The sequence below is a fragment of the Chelonoidis abingdonii genome, chromosome 1 (genome assembly GCF_003597395.2).
Source record: "Chelonoidis abingdonii isolate Lonesome George chromosome 1, CheloAbing_2.0, whole genome shotgun sequence".
Taxonomy (NCBI): Eukaryota; Metazoa; Chordata; order Testudines; family Testudinidae; genus Chelonoidis; species Chelonoidis abingdonii.
In genome coordinates this window covers 273,700,285-273,726,162 of record NC_133769.1, presented here as the reverse complement: position 1 = coordinate 273,726,162, position 25,878 = coordinate 273,700,285, and the positions used below count along the sequence as shown (strand labels likewise).

General features: G+C 42.3%; 1 protein-coding gene across 1 annotated transcript; it reads right to left on the bottom strand.

Moving 5' to 3' along the window:
* Positions 1 to 9,894: 9,894 nt before the first annotated feature.
* LOC116819582 (2-oxoglutarate receptor 1-like) lies at positions 9,895 to 10,875 on the bottom strand. The gene has a single exon (XM_032771432.1). It carries the CDS (start codon positions 10,873 to 10,875, stop codon positions 9,895 to 9,897), a length of 981 nt encoding a protein of 326 aa, XP_032627323.1.
* Between the last annotated feature and the right edge of the window lie 15,003 nt (positions 10,876 to 25,878).

The window sequence follows — 25,878 nt, the reverse complement described above, 5'->3', positions numbered from 1 at the left end:
CTCCCCACCTGTCCAACCTACCTCTTTTCCCAGCCCCGTACAGCAAAAATACCCAAACAGCAAATTTAAAAGTCACCTTTCCTCAGCAAGGCAAACAAATCAAATATAGGGTTTTTGAAGCCACTCCATTTTGAAGATAATGAATTGAAAGATGTGAAAATTTTCAAAAGTGAGTTTCAGGTAAATTTTCAAATCACCGTAACTTCGAAACTCCATGTCTGATTTTTATCAGACTTCCCAGAACATTACCTTGGGAGGAAAATTGGTGTCTCATTGGGGATGCTATGGTCTGAAGAAGGGAATAGGTTAAAATCAGGTTGATAATGAATGTCTGCTTCATCTTTACATATACATTAGTCTCCATCCTTCCGCCTTCCCTCTTTGTGGAGCTGTTTCAGACAATGGACAGGGTTACTGAAGGAAGGGACTTATGTCCCTGTACTTGTCCTGATACTCTTTGGCCAGTTCAAAGCAGGTAGTTACAAACCAGCCCACAGGGCAGCGATTTAAAACCTTTCCAGAGCAAGTAATATGATCTTTCTAGGTAGTTTTGGTCTCCCTGTGTGTAGATAGGCTACACTATTGACAATCAGAGGTTACCTTTTGTGTTAGACTTCAGTGACTGTCCTTCATACAGCCATTCTAATGCCAACACTGCTGTCCCTCAGTTGCCTCCCTCTTCCGCCTTCATGGAGGCCATCCTGTCCTAGGAGAGAGAAAGTCAGTGAAAGAACAGAAAAAGATGTATATGATGGACACTGGTTATAAGAGGAAAGAAAATGGTTAATTGAATCTGTTGAAATTTAGGGAATGGTGTAAAGCTCCATCTCGGATTACATATTTGATGGGACAGGCACAGCAGTACTTGTTTTATTTTGGGAAGGCTCTCTTACTGTGCATTGGAAAAGAAGTAAAAATGATGGTTTTCATTTTTTTTATATATGCACTCTGAGATAAGGCACATTTTATAAAATCAAATATAACTAAATAAAATAAATGTCTTAAATCCTCCTTGCCATCTTCCCTATAAAGAAACAACAATGAGATTTACCATATGTACTGTGTATTTGCTATTGTACAGCACTGTAATCTGTACACCTTGTTGTATAAGTAGGGATCATGCTTCAGTGAGTTGAGTGCCATGACAAATTTGGAAGCCCATAGCTCTGCAGTGCCTTGTATGTGGTTTTAATTAACTTGTTCTTTCAAAGAATTTGCAATAGTTGTGACTAATTAATTTCTACCCAAGCTTTTTTAGCACTTGACTGCCATCGCTGTGGTTTACAATATTGGACAGAAATCCTTTTTATTCTCTAGGTTTTATGGGGTCTTGAAGAGGACAGATATCAGGTAATTACTTAAGGGGGGTATAATATTAACTGAAGTCCCAGCTAAGAACAAATCCCATTGTGCTAGGTATGGTACCCATCTACAGTGATTGACAGTCCTTGCCCTGAAGACTTTACCAGCAAAGTGTGGGAGAAAGCAAGTATTATTATTCCAATTTAATGATGAAGAGCTGATGCAGAGATGGATTAAGTGACTTGCCCAGCGTGTCACAGAAAGTCTGTGGCAGAGCAAGGAATGGAATTTAAGTCATCTGAATCCCAGGCCAATCCACTGACCACAAGCCATCCTTTCACTATAATGTCATGCTAACAAAGTTAAGACAAGCCAATCTGAGTACTTCTACTGGATGATTTTTTTTTTGGTTATTAATAGTTGCTTCTTAGGGGATCAGCAGCCAGAGAGGGCCAGAACATTTCCCAGTATTATTAATATTGCATTATGGGTGTCCCCTTTACTAATGAAGAGGCCAGAAAACTTTCCCAGTTCCAATATTGTATTTCTACAGCAAGCCAGTGGCACCGCTTTTATTTGTCATTTGACAATTCACTTTCAGTGAAAAGAAATTCCCAAATGGTTGCATTCACTCCTTCAGCAGATGGTATTATTTCAGTTTGTGACAAAATAAAACTTGGAAACAGGAAGGCTTTCTCATGAATAGTGCCCCAATGCTGCAACTACACATGTGGAGCTGCCCGAACAATTTGTTAACTATTTACCGTAAACAATTTTTATTTATCTATTTTTCTGTCCATAAATTATCTATGAACAACTTAGGATCAATATGAACATATTTGGTATTAAACACTGTTCAAATAGTTTTTCTGGACATAACTGATCTATAGATGGTTCATAGCAGGAATTCAGTTTGGATATTTTATTTTATTTTTTTATAGTTCACCATTTTTGTGAGTTTTTTTCAATTAAATCACGTGCTATTGTTCCTTTTTCCTGATTGGATGATTGAGCCTTTGTTAAATTACTTCCACTCAAATTTCATTTTGTCACAAAATGAATGTTATTCTTTTACTTAAACAGATCTTGCCTAAATTGTCCAAAATTCACTGTTGACAAACATTCACCTGAACAAAACTTTAGTTGTACAAACATTTGCAAACAGGAAATTTTTAAAAAGTATAGAAACAGTCCAAGTACTATTTGCAAACAGATTTTTATGATATTCAACTCTATACTCACATCAGTCTTTTACATGGGTTTGGTTTTAGTTTATCTTAGTTTGACTGTTCCTTATTGCATCTGCAGCTTACAACACAGCTCAACATTCTGATGATTAGGTGCTTCTTAAGTTGTGTGTGTTCTGCCTAAATATGTTTTTGAAAAGTTAAGTAACCTAACTTGTCTGGACAATAAAACCCACTAATCATAAACCAGTTTTGTGGTGGTGAAGTGAGCCACACACTCATGTTGAAATAGCAACTTATTTATGTAAAGTTTTACACAGGCAAATCATTATATAAATTATCCCACACTTGTGTGTACACACATGCAAAGTCAGTTTTAGTATAGATCATTAACTTTGATCACATAGGCAAATACAACTTATTTCCATGGCACAGTACAAAGCCAGGTAGCCAGGTGTTATCCCGTGTGAGATACAGGGCCAGCATTAGACTCACTGGGTCACAGACCACCCCGTCTCCCTTACCTTCTCACACATTGGATTTCTCCAACATTTCTGAAGCCAAAGGCCAGGCTCCATTACATGGAGCAGAAGCCCAAGTTCAAGGGGTTCCTTGTAATGTGGGGCCCCAGGCAATTGCCCTGCTTGCTACACCCCAGTGCCGGCCCTGGTTGGGTGACCAGACAGCAAGTGTGAAAAATCAGGACGGCGGGGGGGAGGGTAATAGGAGCCTATGTAAGAAAAAAGAGCCAAAAATCGGGACTGTCCCTATAAAATCAGGACATCTGGTCACCTTAAATATACATAAACAAACCAAAAGAAATTTGGCTTGGAACCAACAATTGACTAAACACCCCCACCTCTCAACCATAGCCAATGTCTTCACAGTACTTTCTTCCTTGCTGCTTATTGTCCTTAGCCAGCAGGCAAGAAGAGAATTAGCTGGTTTCTCTGTCTTTTTATATTTAGGGGTGGGGGTTAGGACAATGTATGTGATCTCTTTGCCAATTATGCTTCATAACAGGCTACCAGTCAACGCATTTAATTCTCTGCAGCACTTGCCAGACTTTGTGGCTCCCCATAATGAAAACCTTTGTTTCCTCTTGCTCTTTGTAATGGCTGCAGAAGCCTCCAGCATCATGGAGGGGAGTACAGGGATCTAGCCCAAATATCTGAAGATATCGAAGAGGGATTGAGATGTGATCTGCAGCCTTTCTGTGGGCCTGCTCCTACTCCCATGGGTCTTGCTATTGAGTTGAGTGGAACAGGATCAGGACCTATATCATTTACAGCTGGCACTTGCAGTGGGAATCCCCCTAGAGTGTTAGAGCATCATCTTGAATGCAAAAGGGGGCCCTGAATGGCTCAGCATAATTCAATTAAGGGATGTTAATGTGACCTCCGCAGGAGTTCTCTTCTTTTTTCCTGCATTCAGAATCATGCTTTGGGTATGAGCACTGCAGCTCAACTAGCTGCCACAAATTAGTGCAGCCAGAGAGAGCCCCGGCAGGAGAACACAATGGGGTAACATTGCTCTGAGCTTTAGAATAATTTCAACTGTCTGTGTGGATCTCTATTCATCTTCTTCCCCAGGAGCTATCTTGGTTACCCTCACCTGCCATTTGCTGCAGGACCACCCCACCCAGTTCAGAAGCCACAGCTCAGGTCAGTGGTTCTTCAGAGGAATGGCTAGTTAATGCAGTAGTGTGAATGGAGTTTCTTTTAACATAGGGTTACCATACGTCTGTATTTTCCCAGACACGTCTGGCTTTTTGGTTCTCAAATCGCCATCTGAGAAGAATTTCCAAAATGTCAAACATGTCTGGGAAAACAGGGAGGCCTGGTAAGCCTAGAGTTACCTGCAGGAGCAGCGTGTCTGGGATGCTCACCCGGCCCCAGCTAAACATGTAACCTTCTTTCTCCCACTGTACGAGGGGGTGCTGCGGCTTTGATGGCCTCCAGCCGGCCAGGAAGTGATTTCAGTCCTCTTCGGGCCCCACTCTGGCCGGGGGCGCAGCGCTGTTGGAGCGGGAGCCATATGGGCCGCCGCCTGGCCTGGGCACAGGCCGTTGCTGTGCTGCTCCCCTGGTCCTGGGGCTCCCGCTGCTGCTGCTGCCCGGCGGGTCCCCGGCTGCTCTGATTGCCTGGGCTGAGTCCTGCTGCGCTGCTTGGGCTGCTCTGTGTGCTGCTGCCCCGAGCCGCTCTCCCCGTGAGTATCTGCCACCCTGCCCGCAGCCAGCCCCACACTCCCTGCCTCCAGAACAGTGCCTAAATGGTGTAATCTAGCCCCAAGATAATGTGTGCAAAATGATTGTGAGATGTACTAGTTAGGCAGGTTTATTTGTTTGGTTTTTGTTTTTTTCCTGTTGGGGATTCTCTGTTGCAGAGTCTTGATTTTTCACCACATGAAGTACTGAAACATGGCAAGGAAAAGTCTGACAAAGACAAATGTCTCTTTTGGGCCCTGCTGGCATAATCAACTCTGTGGTTTTTGCTGCTCTAAGGTAACTGAAAAATGGCTAAAGCTACTAGAGCGTAGTGTTGGGGCCAACACCTCTTGAGGTAGAGATTGGCACAGTGCAGTTTATAGCAGCACCTGGGTATCTGTGGAGCAATAGTTGTGCAGTCTATGCACGCTTACTAGAATTATTTGGAACACCAGAAAATCCCATTTTACAGACATTTGTGGTGCTGTTTGCCTGCTATGTGGTATCTATGGTCTTGTTTACCCTGGCACTTCCTGGTAAATCCTCTACCTCTGCACTTGTTCAGCTCCACAGGAACAGTGGGATCTCTGTGTAAACCAGCAACTAGCTGCCATTTGATCTATGTGACCACTTCCGTTGTTCCTGGCACTGGTGAAGCTGCAGCTGTGGGAAACTTCCCAATTCACAATGGATATGCTGTCAAGTGGAGTGTACTTAACGTATGTATTGGGGCTATGTTGCTCTCCCCTGGTTTTCTATTAGCCACATGCAAGTCACTATGCATAAACAGTGGGAACTAGGATTGGTTCCCTCAGTGAAAATTGGTATGTGTGGTGATGTGAACAGAGTGTTAGAATACAGTATGATTGTTCATTACAGCTGAGTTGATGGTTTTTAAGTAGAAATCAGAAATCCCCCCAAATGAGCCACAATCGATTCAATCAAATCAAATGAACCCTTTTTTGTTGTTTGGTTTGGCAGATAGCCCTGCAATATTGTGCTGCAGACATAGAAAGGTTGCTTGGCTGCAGCTCTGGAAAGCTTTAGATAACAGAGTCATCAAACTTGGTGACTAACACCTGAACCTCCAAGGATGTCTCCACTCTTGTTGCCTGTATACTCTTGTAAGTGAAGTCATGTTTGCCACTGTTCCTTGGGTTATGTTTATGTAAACCTGTCACCAGTCCATGCGGTTTATGCCTGATTAGGTGGTTTTGCACTGTGGAAATCTGTTCTTAACATTCTGTACTGAAAATGGATTTGTGTGGGGTGTTCTAGTTATTTGCATCTTATTTGTGCATTTAACTTTTTTTATTGACACTAGCCTCTTGTAAATACCATGTTTCAATAATCACAGTTGTATTTATTTGAGGCTCAGGTTTGCTTCTACAGGACAGAGATCGTTTCTAAATCTGTGGTGGTTTCCCTGTGCTATGCCTGTTCTGTGTGGTTAAATTTTGAACCAAACATAAAAAGCTGCTTAGGTTTTCTGGACCACTACACAAAATAAGATGTGTCCCCATTCAGGTGGCTCCCTTCCTGATTCCGGAGGCCATGACACATACGCCAAACACAAATTATTTCCTTCTTTCTCTTTGGTGGTTGTGCAAAAGTAGGGCCTTATGCAACCCTAATGATGTCTCAGACCTCAGGCTGCCAAAGAATATGAGCAACAAGAAGAGAAAAGCTACGTTACCTCAGTACTTCCTTTTTTAAAAAAAGAATTCACTTACAGGGGTAAAAGTCTCAAACCCCACATCAATCCTGAATAATCTGCACTCTCAACCGAGAGACAGGCTGTGCTGCCCACCCTCCTGCACTCTCCCAAAGAAGCTGTTTCCAGACACTGGATAATACAGTGATCCAGACTTACAAGAATATTCCAGTAACATACACTGAATGATTGTAGTGTGGTACATATTAACAGTTTAAGTGCTACATAACTAAGGATGAAAATGAAAGTGGCATGATGGGAAAGGTTCCCTGAGGTGCCATCTGGAACCGGGGTACCACTGAGCCCTCTGTTTTACCAGCCTGGGCTCCCTCTCACGCTGTGATGTTGTGACAAGCTGCAAATCTCTCCAGGTACTGCACTTAACACAGACATCCGCAGGCAGGGACACACGGAACGGTGTTACATGAATGCTTTCGCCAGCCACTCAGGAACCAATAATAGAAAGGCTTCAGCCAATTCCCCATAGCTCCCCAGCCTAGGACTCCAGAGCTATACTATCTTGCAATGGTGAAGCCTGACCCGTATAAGTTTATTTCCCAGTCCACCACTTCTACAAAGGAAAGTGGACTTGCATCAGCTTTTGAGCACTGAGCAGATTCCCCGAGCACTTCAAGCAAAACACACTGTTTTAAGTAAAAGATAAAACAGATTTATTAACTACAGGAAGACAGATTTTAAATGATTATAAGTAGTAAGTGTACAGATCAAAGTTGGTCACCTAAGAAATAAAAAGTAATATTGCAGTCTGAGCTCTACAAACTAGACAGGATTTGAATCAAGCAGTGTCTCACCCGATAGATAATACAAGCAGGTCGCACATCTTCCATACACAGGCTGTGAATCCCTTTCACCCCGGGGCCATCTCCCCAGTTCAGTCTTTGTTCTCCAGATGTATTTCCAAGTGTTGATTTGTGAGGAGAGTGAGGATAAATGATGTCACTTCCTCTTCTTTATAAATTCTTCCAGCTTTCTGGAAAGATCCTTGTTTGCATGCTCCCTCTGAGAAGTCTTCATTGTACATAGATCCTGTAATAGTCATTAGTAGTATGGATTCCACTTAATGGGCCATCAACACTGTCTGGCTTCTTCATTGTTATACCTGAAGGGCTGGTTGTGGATGTTTCCAACTTCACAACATATTTCAGTAACATACATATAGCAAAACTTCAGAACTTTACATAAAGCGATAGCACATGGAGTCCAACAGGATATTAATGTTCAACAGATCAAGGCTTTTAAAATGATACCTCACAAGGCATACTTCATACAAAACATATCATAATTATATTGACAGTGGTGAGTATGGGGGCACCAGGGTATTGCTTTGGGATACAGAGTGTCATGCATGAGTTTGTCTTTTATTCCTTAAACAGGGGGCATGGATCAGCATTCATGTTGCACTCCCTGTCAATATCCGGCCTGGGCCAGGGAAGCTAATGATCCAACCAGTTGACCAAAGACGGTGATGAATCCTGATCACATGCTACCTGAGGCATGTTGCGCATATGCTAAGAAGATTCCTTAAAACATATTAGTTTGGTGTTGGTGGAAGGTATCTGGACCTTTTACTGAGTATCAGTTCTGACATACTTGTGTAGACTTTTAAAAATTATAATTAAAAAGGAAAACCTACCCCTACTGATGTAGAATCAACCTTTTCGAGATATTAATGTGAATAATCTTTTCTCCCCCATCTTTGGTGATTTAAATCTTACAGTACCAGAATTGTGTTGTATTTTTTCACACAACGCACAGTCAACCTGTGGAGCTCCTTGCCAGAGGATGTTGTGAAGGCCAAGACTATAACAGGGTTCAAAAAAGAACTAGATAAGTTCATGGAGAACTAGATAAGTTCAATCTGAGCTCTATAAACAGACTATTACCCAGGATGAACAGGGATAGTGTCCCTATCCACTGTTTGCCAAAAGTTGAGAATGGCTGACAGGGGAGTGATCACTTGATGATTACCTGTTCTGTTCATTCCCTCTGGGATACCTGACATTGGCCACTGTAGGAAGACAGGATGCTGGGCAAGATGGACCTTTGGTCTGACCAAGTATGGCTGTTCTTATGTTCTTATTTTCTTATGTCACTGGAATTAATTACAGTATCAACTGGTATCAGCATCTTGGTATCAAAATCTTTATAGTGTCTAAATCTTTCCCCACCTCTGACTGAAGAAGAATTACAGCAGGGGTGAAAGGAGAATTAAATGGATGCTGATAGCTTCACAACAGCACAATTACTTTCTTTGATTGGGTACTTCCAAACACTTTTCCTTCATAGTCCAACCTCCGCCCTTCCCTGAAAGAACTCAGCTCTTCCCATTCCCAAATCTCACTCTTCATTCCTAGGCCCGTGACAGATTGTCTCGCCCTTCCCCCACTCTTACCCTCTTGAGTAGCCTCCTAGTCATCTGTTTGCTTGCTGCACCCTGATAACTCTTGAAGTTGCTGGACTGCTAGACATACTGGTGGAGAGACAGAAGCCCAGGGGAGTAGCAGGAGCAGCAACCTATTTTGTCAATCTCTAGTAGAGGTGGTAAGTGGGCAGAAACACTGGGAATTGTGTGGGGAAAGGGCCAGAGGCACAGAGGTTGAGTGCTGGTAAAGAGAGCACCACTAGGTTCTTGAGGCCAGCATTGGTTATGATGGACATTTTATTGCTGGTGACAAAGAAGGTAAGGCAGGAAATGTGGGTTGCAAAGTTACATTAGGGGAGCCCACTTTACTGTTGTGCTTGTGGGCTCATCTTCATATTACTGACAGTGGTGGTAATTTATTTCTATTATGGTAGGAACCCCCTTCACTACAGTTATACCTCTTGACCAGGTTCTCTAGCATCAGACCAATTTTGCATAATAACAAATCTTGATATTGCTTTTCAGATCTGTCTTAGTATCCATGATCATAGGACAAGTTCCTCTGCTTGTGTAAATCAGCATAGCCTTCCTGAAATATATGAATAAATAAACCTCAATTTATGCCAGCTGAGAATCTAGTCCAATAGTGTATCTACCCAATATCTACCTCTGAACTAAAATGAATCCAGAAGCACCTTAGGTAGAATGACAATTCATCATTTGAAAGCATGTGACTTCTTATTACTGATCCGTGAATAGTCAGGTGGTGATTGTGGACAATGGACTCATATTTTTCGTGAATAAGAACTCCTTTTGACAGAACTGCCACAGGAGTTATGTTACTGGCCATATTACAATATGAGCATGAAGAATGTGCAGTAACAAGTACAAATGTACTTCTGGCAAGGTACATGGCAAGTGTGTTCAAAACTTTATTGTCAGAATGATGAGTTCACAACTTCAGTAGACTGGGCCAAATTTGCTGCTGACATAGGTGTGGGTGTAACTTCCCTGACATCAGTGGAGCTACCCTCATTTATATCAATAGTGAATTTAGCCTATTACTCCAAGTCTTACTAACAGCATCACTGTTGCTCCCTCTCTATTTCGTGGTCTTGTTTGTCTTCAATTTCAAAAGAGAGAGGATGGCCTGCTGGAAGTTATCTCCCATCACAACATAGAGTAATAAGTTACCAAGTGTATTTAGTGCCGCTAAGGGCATAGATACAATAAATAAAGCATAGGTTTGGTTCTCAGTGACACAGCTAACTGGATGAAGCTGTAGTTCTATCTGAGTCCCCCTCAAGACATGAAAGGGTAGGAAACAGAAATAAAACACCACCAAGAGAAGAATGGCAAGTTTGCGAGCCTTCTGCTTGTACAAAGTGTGAGTATGAGGCCCTGTAGCCAATGTGTAAATAATCACAGTGTAACACAGAGTCACAATTAGCAAGGGTAAGAAGAAGGCGAACACAGTCAGAAGCCAGTTATACCACCTGCTAGTTTCCAGGTCTTCAGAAGTGGTAAGATCCATGCAAATAGATTTGTTTTGATTCTCTTTGGAAGTGATCAGAAAGTTCAGAGGACTGGCAACCACCAGGGAAATCACCCAAACTGCAGTGCAAGCCACCACTGCCCATCTCCTTTTCCAAACAAAAAAGCAGCTGGTTGGATAGATGACTACAATGTAGCGGAAAATGCTGAAGCAAGTGAGGAAAAAGATGCTGCTGTACAAGTTGATGTAGAAATTGAAGCGAATAAACTTGCACATGAAGACTCCAAAGATCCAATTATCTCCATTAACAGAGTAGTGTATCAAAAAAGGAAGAGTAGCTAAGTACAACAGGTCAGTGACAGACAAGTTTAACATAATGATGGTGCTGCTTTTCCAGGGCCGCATCTTGAAAATATACGTGAAAATTACAATCACGTTCCCTGGGAAGCACACCAGAAAGATTATGCTGTAAAGAGCAGACAGAGAGGATTTTATCTGTAAGAATTCTTCATCTGTGCAGTTTTTGAAGGTCTCTGCATGGCTTGGCAAAGTGGTAAAATTGGCTAGGTCTTCGGATACCGTATTCATCATTATCATCTTAAAGCTTTAGGAAAATCAAATGTTTAGTTTTTAATTGATCAGGCAGTACAAATGTGCTAGATAAATCTTTCTCCACTAGAGCTAGTAATATGGATCACATAGCATACTTGGAGGTTGGCAAAATGCTCAGCTCTGGCCTAACTCTGTTCCTATTGAAGTCAGTTACCGGTACCATTGACTTCAATGGGAGCACACTTAGGCAAACTATGAGTGCTTTTGAAAATCCCACCTTTAGTTGCTACATAATCTTAGAGCCACTTGAGTATAAATTAGGGGATGGTTTTGGTTTATATTTTGCAAAACTTTGTCAATTAGGTTTTGGGCTTCTAGACTAGTTTGTCTGAACTGTAAATATTTGAGGAAGCACAATTACTGTGTGTGTGTGTGTGTGTGTGTTTGGGCTTATTTGTATTGCAAAGGGAGATGTTTTTTGTTTTGGGTTGGTTCAGACACAGGTTTCAGGACCTGATTCTCCTCTCTCTTGCAATGGTGTAAATCAGAATTAACTCCACTGAAGTCAATGGAATATCACTGGTGTAAAACTATTGTAAGTGAATGAAGAATTAGGCCTCCAACGTTCACAGCAAGTGGCAGGTATCGGGCAAATGTGTTAATCTTGGCTCATCTGTAATACGAACTGCGAGTAAATGGGCCTGATTCTGAAACTGGCTTATACATTCTATAGTCATTGCCAGCTCTCCAAAGTGAATCCAAAACATAAGCATTCTTGGTAGTGCTTTATCCCTACATTCAATTCACTTGGCAGAGTAGTAGCACAATCCTCAACTAGTGCAAATCACCATGACTCCACTGTTGTTGTTGTTTGTTTGTTTTTTCAAATATATACCACCCAAGAATGTAGCCCTAAATGACTACATAAGGTGCAAAGCAGTGTAGAATCGGGTACAATGATTTTTGTTTCTATAATGTACATTGGTTTAGAAGTAGGGATAGCTCAGTGGTTTGAGCATTGGCCTGCTAAACCCAGGGTTGTGAGCTCAACCCTTGAGGGAGCCATTTAAGGATCTGGAGCAAAAATCTATCTGGGAATTGGCCTGCTTTGAGCAGAGGGTTGGACTAGATGACCTCTTGAGGTCCCTTCCAACCCTGATATTCTATGACTAGTTTTTGGCAGGGGGAGGTATAGCTCAGTGGTTTGAACATTGGCCTGCTAAACTCAGGGTTCTGAGTTCAATCCTTGAGGGGGCCACTTAGAGATCAGGGGTAAAAATTGGTCCTGCTAGCAAAGGCAGGAGGCTAGACTTGATAACCTTTCAAGGTCCCTTCCAGTTCTAGAAGATTGGTATATCTCCAATTATTATTTATTTGTTTATTTAGAATAAACTCAGCATGGTGTGGAACATCTGGGATAAGATCACTGCAAAATAACAGCAGCCATAGTTAAAACTGGGTTATTACATTTTATGAAATATTGTTTTATAATATACATTTTATTTGAAGTGACACTTAGCACACTACCAGTATGGCAATTCCTGTGTCCCTCCATTATTTCAGTGATCAGTGAAACATGATAACCTTTTCTTTCTTATCAGATCTGGAATATCATACCAAAAATATGATGACAAACTAAACTGAGTTACTAAATAGACTTTGAATTAGAAAGTGGAACAGTCTCGTAATGTATTAGATAAGAAATTTTTAAATTAAACCTGAATGTTTGTTAGTTTCAGTACAGTAGCGTGAAGTTAAGGTACATTAGGTAAATATTGTGCAGTTTTTTTTAATCAAATTAAGATTTACAATAGAACCTCAGAGTTACAAACACTTTGGGAATGGAGGTTGTTTGTAACTCTGAAATGTTTGTAACTCTGAACAAAATATTATGGTTGTTTTTTCAAAAGTTTAAACTGAACATTGGCTTAATACAGCTTTGAAACTTCCCTTTGCAGAATAAAAATGCTGCTTTTAATCATCTTAATTTAAATGAATCAAACACAGAAACAGTTTCCTTGCCTTGTCAAATCTTTTTTAAACTTCCCCTTAATTTTTGTAGTAGTTTGTTTAACACAGTACTGTACTGTATTTACTTCTTGTTTGTTTTTGCTGCTCCCTGATTGCATACTTCCAGTTATAAATGAGGTGTGTGGTTGACTAATCAGTTCATAACTCTGGTGTTCGTAACACTGAGGTTTTACTATAGTCACTTCCTGTTTCCAAATTACATTTTTCAGCTAAATAAGATTTCTTGCAAAAATAAATGGTTGAATCCAAGGAGTTTACTTTGATGTATGTGGTTGATTGGTCAGTTTGTAATTCTGAGTTTCTACTGTATATTCAAGACAAAGCTAGTGAAATGCTGCATCTTCTCCTTTCCATCCTGTTTGATTTTACTACTACAACTTAATGCTGTGACTCTCAGTAGTATGCTTCAGATTAAACTAAAAGAAAAACAAAAAACAAATTCTTGATCCATCCCAATCCTGCTGCATCTATTTCCCCGCTCTCCCCCCCCACCCCCCAATCTTCTTTTAAACTTTGATCAGCTCTTTACCTCATGCTCTACCATGGAACATCTCAAAATGTGCAAGTGAATAAATATTGTTTATCTGGAAATTATTTGTAACCCTGCTTTTTGCATTCATTGTTTGGAGCATAAAGTACTATGAATTACATGTGGGGAGCTTTCCATGCAGTAAAACAAGTCTTATTAACATGCCCTTGAAAAGCAGCAATATTCATTATCTACATAGCTTTGCAATCAATTACAGTAACTCTACTTATCCAAACTAAGGTTTCACATACCAGTAAATTTAGAAGACTGGTGGAAGAACTCTGTTACTGGCTCATGTATCAGCTTTTAGTCCTGCCTGTTGTAAGAGTTCTCCTGCCACCTTATCTATTGCACCTTCCAGGAGCAGGAACAGTCACAGTCACAGGCAGAAATCTTTGCAGGCAGCAATCTGTACATTGCAGTTAGAGGTTCCCTACTTATAAAATTACATTTCAAATCTCAGATCATATGTTAATATGTCTTTGTATAAGAAAATTAGGCTTTGCTTCATTTCCCCTAGTTTGATCCTGACTGCCAAGCCATGTGAGTCTTGTTGCCATATCTAGGATTGGCTGAAAATTTATGGGGCAAAAATATTTCAGGCTCCTTTGGGCATTATATGGAAATGGCTGTCAGAACTGTGGCATATGTAAAACTTATTTTTTGTAAATAAAATATATATGATTAGCATTCACTTGAAGCTCTAAAATAGTTTCCGTTTTGAATCCTTGTTTTCTGATCCTGTAACTTTCTGAAACACTTTTCCTATGGGCTGCAATTTCCCTGCATGATCTCAGCCTGCTGAGAATTTTTTAGGAAAATCTTTTTGCTTTTTTTGATTGGTGAGCAAGGTGAAAAAAACGAAAGCGAGAGAGAGAGAATCTGTTTAAAAAAATTAAAAAATGAGGGTCTGCACAATGCCTAAGTTTTGAAACTTGCAGACTGAGGCCTTGATCCAGCAAGCTAATCCATACATTGTCAGGGGTCTGCCAGGCTTCACTGACTGATCCCTACTGATGAGTTATGTAGGTGTCATTATGATACCACATGACGTAATTACTGTTTTTTCAATTTGCTTTTTAAAACCTAGGAAGATGTACCTAAAAAAGTAAAAGAAAGATAAAGAAGCCTGTGTGACCTTAACTCTGACCATTTGTGCATGTGCATTATGATACAGTCTTTAATTACATGCTCGCATGCTATTTTTTTCCACATAATCACTGCCTCATTCAGTTCATAGAATGGACAGTGCTGACTTAATGAGCAGCTATTCAATATTTTGTTTTTTCCTCTTTGTTTAATATGTGGCTAAGGCCTTGTTTATTACACACCATTCAAATGATGTTCTGAAATTAGGGGTTGTTAATTTTTTCATGGGCTTTTCTATAGTGATCATCACTATGGTATCTGAGCACCTCACAAACATTAATGAATTTATTTTCACAACAGCCCTGTGAGGTTAGGGGGTGGTATTATCTCCATTTTACAGATAGAAACTATGACATAGAGATTAATGTCAAAAGCATCCCCTAATTTTGTGTGCCCAATTTGGGATGCCTAGGACTTGATTATTTTCAGACTATTTAGTATTATATGGCATTGTAAATGTTCAAAGCATGTTAATATATATGTTGATTTTCAATTGCAGTGTGAGTGCTCAGCACTTCTGCAAATCTGGTCCAGGGTCTCAAGCTAGACCTCCCCTCCCCCAGGGGGTTGTGGTGGTTACTCAGCTGGACAGGAGCTCTGAGTGTGATGCTACAGCCAAAAGATCTTGTGTTCCTGGGTTGCATAAACAGGGAAATCTTGAGTAGGAGTAGAAAGGTTATTTTACCTCTGTATTTGGCACTGACGAGACCGCTGCTGGAATACTGTGTCCAGTTCTGATGTCCACAATTGAAAAAGGATGTTGATAAATTGGAGAATGTTCAGAGTAGAGCCACAAGAATGATTAGAAAACAATCTTTATAGTAATATATTCAAGGAGCTCAATCTGTTTAGCTTAACAAAAAGGTTAAGGGTTGACTTGATTACAGTCTATAAATACCTACCTGGGGAACAAATATTTGATAATGGACTCTTCAGTCTATCTAAGAAAAGTATAATATGGTCCAATAGCTGGAAGTTAAAGTTAGATACATTGAGACTGGAAATAAGGCATAATTTTTTAACCATGAGAACAATTTACCAAGAGTCATGGTGGATTCTCCATCACTGGATGTTTTTCTAAATGATCTGTTCTAGGAATTGTTTGGGGAAGTTCTTTGGCCTGTGTTATACAAGAGATCAGACTAGAGGATCACAAGTGGCCTTTCTGGCCTTGGAACCTAATGTATCTGTGAAAATGAGGAACACACAAATAGTGGCTACCTGTAAAAAGCTTGGTTTAAGTAACTTACCCGGCATCACACAGGAACTCTGTAGGAGAGGCAGAGACAGGGCAGCATTCAACTACCTTAGCCATGAGCCCATCTTTTCTCTTTCTGCAGTCTGCTGCCTCATTCACTTTACAAATTCCAACTTCTGTAACAAATGGGGTAGTAGGCATCCTATAGATAACAGCCTCTTTCATAACAACCCTGATTTCTCCCCAGAACACGGCCATCCTGTGCTGTGAATATACTTAAACTCTTGTTTTTATAATCTGTGTTGTAGGGTTTTATGTTAGACATGTCATTTTCCCTGACCTTGTGACTACCGTTCCTAACTCTAAGGGGCAGTTATTAACAACAGAGGGAAGCTAATGTGCAGTGATGTGTGGCCTATGTATGCAACTCATGCATTGTGTGCTCCAGAATTAATTTCTACAAGACTATAAAAGCCCTGAATATGACTTCCTGACTGGCTGTGCCTTAGGGTTGCCAGGCATCTGGTTTTCGACTAGAACATCCGGTCAAAAAGGGACCCTGGCAACTCCGGTCAGCACTGCTGACCAGGCTGTTAAAAGTCCGGTTGGCAATGGGGGGTTAGGGGATGAGGAAGGGGCCTGCAGCAGCCCTCTCTGTGAAGCCCCAGTGGGTAGGGGATGGATCCCATTGGAGGGGCTGGGAAAGCCATTCGGCTACAGGCTGGGGCCAACGGGGCTAACCCCAGGCAGCAGCTGCTGTGGTGGCCAGGGGCTCACTGCGGAATGGGCATTGTGACCTTTAGGAAGTGCCTTCGGGCCCCCTCCCTGCCCAGTCTGCCGCTCTCTGGCTGGTGGGTGCAGAAGGAGAGGCTGACCCAGCTCCCCATGGATTGTATGCAGCTGACGGCAGGGGCAGGGGCCAGGGAGAACCACTGCCACCTGCCTTGTAGTCAGCTCCGCCGGGCTCATCTTGGGACCATGTGACCAGCAGGTAAGGGGCTGTGGGCTTATCAGTCTCAGATGAATGGATTGCACGGAAGCATGGGGCTAAAGTTGGGCTGCTCTCTCCAGAAACAGGTCTGAGCACAGCTGGGCTGCAGCTGGGCACGGAGGCCCCAGCCAGTGGCTGGGCTCTGGGGGGCCCGGAGGGACAAAGGAGAGGGGCTGGGGGTCACTGCAAATGGCGGGGGGGATGAGGATGGCCCTGCAGCAGCTCTCTCCCTGGAGATTTGGGCTACTCTGGGGGCGCACTGAGCAGTGTGCCTGCAGGATGAGTCTGTGTGGTCCCCAGACACGCATGGAGGACATCATTTTGTAGAACAAAATGGTGTCGTCCTCATAGAGTGACCTTGCCTGCACTGTATTGTGAGTTGACACCTTGCATGCAATTGTAGAATTACATGCTTACTAAAAATGTCACAACACACCACTGTTAATGTGACAGCCCTTGGAACTCCCTGTTATAACATACAGAGATCGTAGACACAATGCTTGGCCCTGAGCACTGTATCCAACAGAACAGGAGTCATTTGGTGGTAAGCTTATTCATTAAATAATCCCTCTAAAAGTAAAATCTGCATTCCCTTACTGTTGTAAACTTTTCTGTGTGCAGGGACTGGCAATGATGAATGAAGTAGATGCTCAGATCTTTATTATTATTTATATTAAAGTAGCATGCACAGTAGGTTAGGTGCTGTTCATATAGATGGTTGGGAAAGAGAGATAATATAATCATGTTTTTATTGTGTTTTTTGCTTTGTTAAATATATGTCTGATTCCAAACTGCCCCTTTACTTAGCTAGATTTGTGTGATGTTAGTCCCTTGTAGACATGGTGGCAGAGGGGTCTTAAGCAGTGATTTGATACTATACTGTTGCATGACAGCTGGATTTGATTTTAACAGCTCCTTTCATGTGTGAGGCATCCTCAAACACCTCCTACCTCTCCCAAGCAGGAATAAATTCTGATAACTTACAACCAGATCCAAAACCCACTGAAGTACATGAAAAGACTAACACTGACTTCCCTGAGCTTTAGATTGACTTACACATGATAGTGATTCATATGGTGCAGCTGTTGATGCAATAAAGCTTGCATGGATGGTTTTGTTTAATAAGTACCCAGGACAATAGACAATTTCAATAGGAAAGTGCTAGGTTCCACGGTGTTAAGTGCTTTTCATTACGTATTTTACTTTGATTCAGCAAAAGTATAAGCTTTCTATGGGCTATTTCCCTTAACAGATATACATTTGTTTGGCTGATCTTAGTATGTCTGTGATGGAATACCTAATTACAGTTCTTATCAGACCACCTCCAAGAGACACTCAGTTTTGTTGAGAGTGATATGTCTGCAGCACAGAGGGAAATCAGCTCTGGTTTTCCTTTAGTTCTGCACACAGACAGGTTGGTCAGGGAAGCATTTTGTTGTTGCTAAGTGCACCGTAATTCTAAATTAGTCACTATTCAATGGTGTCATCCAGCCATATTATGTAATTGGAGTTGCTAATAAAAAGTTCTGCAGAGGGAAAATCAGAATTATAATCTGAGATATATGCAGGGTTGTAATGTCTGCTGAGCAGAAATAGTTGACTATAACTGCAAAAATAGAAAGCATAGCCTGGAGGCAGTCTCTTTCAGTTAGTACTAGCCCTTGGAGCAAACTAGCACTTGGTGGCTGCAGGGGTATTAAAGCCAAAATCCAGTGAAGCACTTAAGCATGTACTTAACTTTAAACAGATTAGTAGTGCCATTGCCCCCCAACTACTCGTCTGCTTTAAGTTAAGCATATCCTTGCTAGAGCGAGAATTAGACCTTCCCCTGACTCTTCAGATATGTGCTTTCTTGATCAATGTTTTAAAAATTCTTTTGAGTACAGGAATTGGTGAATAAAATTACTGCAGGTACAACAGCTATAAAGTAGCTCAAATTTAAGCACCTGTGGCTGCTAAAATCCTCCCAACTGCCAATAAAAACCAAACCATCATCACTGGAGGCTGGGCAGCACGATTGTGACCTTTTTGTTTATTGGGACACTTCTTGAGAAGCAGCTGTGATATGTCAGTCTGAACAATCAAATGGGAAGTGTTTATTGTGTTATTTTATAATCTCAAAATTGAGGTCAATTCTTTAAACGTGTGGGGTTTTAGATGCATGGTTTCCATTAAAAGTGCTATAGAAGGAATTACTGGGTGGTACTCTTACACATTATCTCATAAATTTCTTTTCTTACTATGTGAGCAAGTTTTCATTCTTGGAAGAAATGTGTGATGGGTTCGGTCACAGAGACCCTCTTGGGACCATCACCTGATGTGCTGAAATTACCTCTGAGTCCGTTTTCCCTGCCAGCTTGGGACTTTCAGAACCGTGCCTTGTTGAGCCAGACATGCCAGCCTGCTGCAACACAGACCCAAGGTCTGGTCCACGCCCCCAGAGCTGCAGACTTAGGTAAACTGTTGAGCTGTTTTCAGTTATCTCCAGCACCTAGTTCCCAATGGGATCCAAACCACACATAAATCCATTTTACTCTGTATGAATCTTATACAGGGTAAATTCATAAATTGTCCGTCCTCTATATCACTGATAGAGACTTATGCAGAGTTGTTTGCTCCCCCAGATATTAATCACTTACTCTGGGTTTACTAATAACCAAAAGTGATTGTATTAAGTATAACAAGTAGGATCCAAGTGGTTTCAAGTGCTAACAGACAGAACAAAGTAAGTCACCAAGCAAAATAAAGCAAAAACACACAAGTCTAAGCCTAATACATTAAGAAACTGATTACAGGTAATATCTCACCCTCAGAGGTGTTCCAATAAGCTTCTTTCATAGACTAGGCCTTCCTTCCTAGTCTGGCCTGCTCTAGACATAAGTTCTCCCATATGTTTACCGGTGATAGGAGACCTTAACTATTAGAGAATATCTTATTCTCACACGGAGCCCTGACCAGAGGTACGCCAGGCTCCAGTCGACGTCATTTCATCTCCACAAGCTGAGGGACGGATATATTTGGGTCTGTGTCTTGTCTCGGCTTCTCCAGCTATTGAGAGGGGATTTTTCTGATCTTCAAGCTTTCAATCTTCAGTTCCACCACAAGTTGTAAGCTACGTAGAAAAAATAACTCAGACGCTCTGCTGAGTGTTTTGGGCTCGTGAGTGGCGGATGGTTGTGGGGGTTGGTGTCAAAGTTGGGCGGCTACGGGGTATTATGGTGTTTATAAAATTTGTTTAAAATATTCCCTCCTCTTTTTTTTGAAAATTTTTAAAGGGGGTGCTGTTTATTCTTTTTCTTTTAAGCAAAATTGAAACCTTCTAGTTATTTGTCACGCTTAATACAGAGATATATGTTTTATGTCTTTTTTCTTTCATTTCTTCTAATATACAGTTTTCTTTAGATCTTATTTGAGTTTTTTTCCTCTCTGTGGTAGTGCTAAAAGATACGAAGGAGGTGATAATTCTCTCTTGTGCTTAGAGTCTAACGGAGGGTGAATCTCTGCAGCCACCACGGACATTGGTGTGGAGGCGGAAAGAGAGAGAATTCTTTTGTCTGTTTTCCTTGTTTGGTTGTCTCTTTGTGACAAGAGAAGATAGACATGCTACTGGTATTAGTCGAATGTAAAGAGGTTGTAGTCGCATAACACTCTCAGTTAGCCAGAGAGAAAAGTTTCTGGGTGGAGAGAGGTGGGGGGAATTTGGGTTATTTCCCTTTGTTGTAGACTCAGGGCATCTGAGTCTTGGGGGTTCCCCAGGGAAGGTTTTGGGGAGACCAGAGTGAGCCAAAACACTGGAATTTTTGGATGGTGGGAGCGAGATAAAATCTAAGCTGGTAATTAAGCTTAGAGGTTTCATGCAGGCACCCAGATTTTTGGACGCTAAGGTCCAGATTTGGGAAAGATGCTTATGATAGGACCCAATCCTTTCCCCTGGTACAGACTTTTAGATCCAACAGACATCTTAGGTGGTAAGCAGGGTTTTTCTCATGACTGGCCCCCTTTTGTCCTTTCCCCCCTTTTTGTAGCTTTGGCACAAGGCAGGAATCTTTTGTCTCTGTAGGTCCCCACCCCTCCTTCTAAATGGAAAAGTACCAGATTTAAGATGGATTTCATTATCAGGTGACATGGTCACGTGTCACTGTAAAACCCCTAGTCTCCATTCCGCATGGGCTGGCCCACACATACTGAGGGAAGGCTTTCAAGTAACTAAGGCCATTTACAACTGATAGTTTCTGGAGCACCCTTAATGGCCTCCACTTAAGATGTTTACATCAGTGATACAAGTTTATATCTTATTCTCCTAACTCCAGATATAGAAACAATACATGCAAACAAATAGGATGAACACACTTAGTAGATTACAAGTGTTTTAATGACACCATATAAGGGGTATTTAGCGTAAAGCGTATTTCAGTTATGTCATAGTCATAAGCATACTTCCATAAAGCATATGGAGTCCAACATCCCAAAATGCTCTATTGTTTGTGTTATTGATGTGTTTTGTTTAGGGAATGCTGTGGCAAGTAGCAGGGAAGTCTGCCCTTTGCCTCAGGGTTTGTCACTAGAAATATATTCAGACTGTGTGTGACTGAATCCTCTTCCAATAGGAAGCTGACTGCAAGGCTCTGGATATTTGCTGCTGCTTAGCTGAGAGGTGAAAATTGCAATAGATATGTAGCTGGGGCTTGATCAAAAGCTGAAGATGAGACTACTTCCATTGATATCAGTAAACTTTGAATCAGTATTTCAATCATTATGGGATAGATTGTGCCGTTAAGGCACAGCCTGTTGCAAGGAGCAGTGCAGAGCCAGACTACGGCAAAGGAAGCATCAAGAGGCATTATGCCTCCAAGAGTATGTCTACACTATGTTTTAAAACCCATAGTAGCAATTCTCAGAGCCCAGGGAGACGGACTCAGGGTTGCAGGGCTGTCACTATGGTGCTAAAAACAGCAGTGTAGACATTTGGGCTTGAGCTCTGAAGCCAGGGACGGGGAGGGAATTAGAGCCCAAGTTTCAGCCCGAGCTGCATCATCTACACTGCTGTTTTTAGTGTGAACCCTGCAAACCTCAGGGCATGTCTCGACTACAGAGTTAAGTCGACATAAGTCGATATCCAGCTGCCACAGTAATTAAGTCAGTCGGGTGTGTCCACATCATACTCATTGTGTCAGTGGAGTGCATCCTCAGCAGCAGCGCTTGCATCAATGTACAGATCAGAGCACTGTGGGTAGCTATCCTCAGACAGCTTTGGGAAGGGTTTGCAATGCCTCATGGAACCAAAACATGGTTGCAAGGGGTAATGGGAACATGGCTTCAACCTCTCATGGAGCAGTTTCCTCCCTTCCTCCCTATCCTGACTTCCATGACAAGTAGCTCATACTTTTTCGTGCCTTTTTTCAAAAGGCTGACTTAGCCGCACGTATGTCATAGCCTGAGAAGCATGGACCCTGCACAGCTATGCACTTTTGTTGTGAGCATTACAAACACCTCGTCCCTTATCCTCCAGTGTTTCCAAAGCTGAGACAGGAGCCGCCATACAGAACATTGTGATGTCCTTCAGCAGCCCAGCTGAAAGCCATAGTACAAAACAATTTCCGTTTGCTGCTGGCAGTCCTGCAGCAGCTGAACATGGTGGAGTGCTGTTTCTGATCCTGAGAAACAAGCACTAACTGGGGGGATTGCATTGTTATGAAGCTATGGGATGATGAGCAGTGGCTGCAGAACTTTCAAATGTGGAAGGTCACTTTCCAGGAACTGTGTGCAGAGCTTTTCTCAGCCCTGAAGCACAGAAACATTAAAATGAGACCTGTTGTGACAATGGAGAATTGAGTGGAGATCGATGTGTGGAAGCTTGCAATGCCAGACTGCTACTGGTCTGTGGAGAATCAATTGGTTTGTAAATCCACCATGGGAATTGTTGTGATCCAAGTGTGCAGAGCTATTAATCTACTTCTGCTAAGAAACGTAGTGACACTGGGCAATGTGCGGGACATAGTGGATGGTTTTGCCACGATGGGGTTCCCTAACTTCAGTGGGGCAATAGAAGGCATGGATATCCCTTGGCACCAGCCCACCTTGCCAAAGAGTACATAAACAGAAAGGGATACTTTTCGATGGTGTTGCAAGCACTGGTGGATCACAGGGGGTGTTTCACTGACATCAACGTGAGAAGGTCAACAAAGATACATGACACTCATCTTTAAGAACGCAGGTCTGTTCAGAAAGCTGCAAGCAGGGACTTCCTTTCTGGATCGGAAAATAATCATTGATGATGTTGAAATGCCAATAGTGATCCTGGCAGACCTAGCCCAGCCTTTGCTCCCATGGCTCATGAAGCCCTACACTAGCCACATGGAGAGCAGTAAGGAGGGATTCAACAATAGGATGAGCAACTGCAGAATGGTGGTGGAATGTGCCTTTGGACATTTAAAGGGTCTCTGGCACAGTTTGCTTACTAGGTTAGACCTCAATGAAAGCATTATCTCCATTGTTATCTCTGCCTGCTGTGTGCTCCATAATATCTGTGATGCAAAGGGAGAGAAATTTCTGCAGGGATGGGGTGTGGAGGCAGATAGGCTGGCAGCTAATTTTGAGCAACCAGATACCAGGGCAATAAGAAGAGCCCAGCAGGAAGTACTGTGTTTCTGGGACGCTTTGAAAACTTGTTTCAAAAATGATCCACAGTAATGCGTGCCGCTTGTCTGCATTGTGCCCTCTCATACCATCCCCTCTATTGCACTGGTTTCCCTGTCCCTCCCCTTCCTCCCGCAACCTCCCATGCGTGGAATAAATAAAGAGTATTTCATTCTTGAAACGTTGACATTTATTGCATAAACATAAAGAAACTGAAAAACCAGGAAAAGAATTTCACCTTGGACAGATGATGTGATAAAGTTGGGAGGGGAGAAACCAAGTCAGCTTGTGTGTAAAAGCACAGTAGTCTTGCCCATCAAAGGTCTTCAAATGGCCACATTTTGTTCTTAGTACCCTGCTATGGTGTTGAGTGGAAAGGATACTGTACTCCTTTCCCCCCAAACCCTACCTCCTGGAATGTTGGGGGGGGAGGGAGAGAATACAACGATGTTTGCAGCCTGTTCTTCACGAGCTCTGAGACTCGCTGCTGCAGGTTTTAAAATGCAGTGATGACATACCCAGAGAAATACAATGCATCCCTGTTGGCACCAGAGAGAAATTTTATTCCTCCTTCCTTGTGGTTGGCCAGCTTCACTTGGTGATGGGTGGGGCAGAATCATTACTCCAGTTACTCCTCACTTGCTTTTCAGTGAGTTACTGCCCAGTGGAGCAACTCAGTAGCAGTCCCTCATCACAGAGGCTGCCATTTTGTGTAATCTTTATGCAGGACTTACATCCTCCCCTTGTACTGCACTTCCATTTCAGAAAAGGGGCCAGGGTCTTGCACTACTTAAGTGCTAAATATTGACATTCTCATTTAATGTAAGGGCTAGCTATGTACTAGACTTTTCTCTGATGGGGTAGCTTAAATGGTAGGAGTTGCAGGGGATGGGAAGTTGTTTTTATTTGGCATGGACTCCATTTTTGTGTTTTTAAAATGTACATTTTCCTTCAGTGAAGGATAGCCATAACTTCTGTTTTAATTTATGAAATAACACCATCCACATACAAATGTTTCCCTTAATTCTGTGTTAAACCACAGTACTTGCTGTAGAATTTGATTAATTAATTGCTCCCGTTTGGTATTCATAAGTGATTCCTCAGGTCGAACCACATATATTTTCAGTCTTTATTGCCTTAAGTGTGAGATAATAATTCTTTGTTGGGAGCTGTGATGTGGTGTTCACCCCACACATGCCCTGAAATGGTTAAAGCAGATTGAGAAGGAGGCCACAGCTGAGGGGAATCAAGTGGCTAAGTGATCCTCTGACAGAGTGAGAAAGCCCAGCTGAGAAGGAACAGGCTGGGCTGGGTCTATAAAGCCAGGAAATTTGGAAGTAGAGGGGGCTTTTGGGAAAGTCTACAGTCATTTGCTGGGAGAAGGAAGGTATGGTTGGAGACTGCAGAGATGTGGTCTGTAGCTCTCCCTGGGGAGGAGAAACTGGTGAAGCTGGCAAACATGGATGGAGGGGAGCACCAGCTGGTAAGGAAAGTGTGGAGGAAAATGCAGTAAAAGTCCAGGAGGGAACAGACAGCTGGTTAGAGAGTTCCTGAGCCAGAACCTGAAGTAGAGGGTGGGCCTGGATTCCCCTGCCAGCTACTGAGGATGTGGCACTATGTGGCAGTGAATGGGCAGACTGCCTAGGATTCCAGAAGACTTTAGTACCCCAGAAGGGGAAAATGTGTAGTGACTTGGCCAGAGGGCTGAGTCATGAAGAAGCAGCAGCAGCTCATAGGGAGAGAGGCAGAGAGATGATGTACCCCCGTGGGAAGCGGTATTGACCTCATTAAGCTAATCACCAGAACTGCCAGGAGGTGGCACCATCCTAGCAGTAAGCAGAGCACCCTGTGTCAAGAGCCAAATTCTGATGGTCATAATGGGAGCTCCTCCATAAAAGTATTTGCAATTTGTCTCTTTCACAAAACATTATGTTGCCACTATGTAAAGTGGCCAATTATCATAAATCTTAGTGTGTTTTCACTTATTTTTATCTGGGAGGAAAAAATACAAACAACTAATTACTTCTGCAAGAGCAAACAGACACTCTTAATCTTAATTTTACCTATTTCTGCATGGCTCAGGGAGGTTGCAAGAGGGAGGGAAGAGGGAAGCTTCTCTTTACAGTGGAAGGTTGTGTCTCATGTCTGCAACCATAAAAGCAGATAGAGTTGTACTACTTCAGTGTTTGTCCAGCTGTTATCGCATTCTGCTTTCCATGCTTCCTCGCCCTGAGGGTTTCGCTACTGCTCTCTGAGTTAGGGCTAAGTCCTGCTTCCAGCAAGTCAATTGGAGTCTTGCTGTTGACTTCAGTTGGTATCTATGAGCATGGGGAGAGGTGGATTAAGGTTTCCTGGGCCAGAGCAAGTAGGGGGGGCCCTTCTGCCTGTAGCTCTCTCCCAGTTCAGCCCCTTTAGCCTCTGGCCTTGCTCACGGCCCCACCCATTTCTGCCCCTTCTCGGCAGCCCTCCCCTGTTCCACCGAGGGTCTTCACCCTGCCCCCAACT

What these genes read in the sequence shown, in the direction of transcription:
- LOC116819582 (XM_032771432.1), bottom strand. Translation starts at nt 10,875, where the DNA reads ATGAATACGGTATCCGAAGACCTAGCCAATTTTACCACTTTGCCAAGC.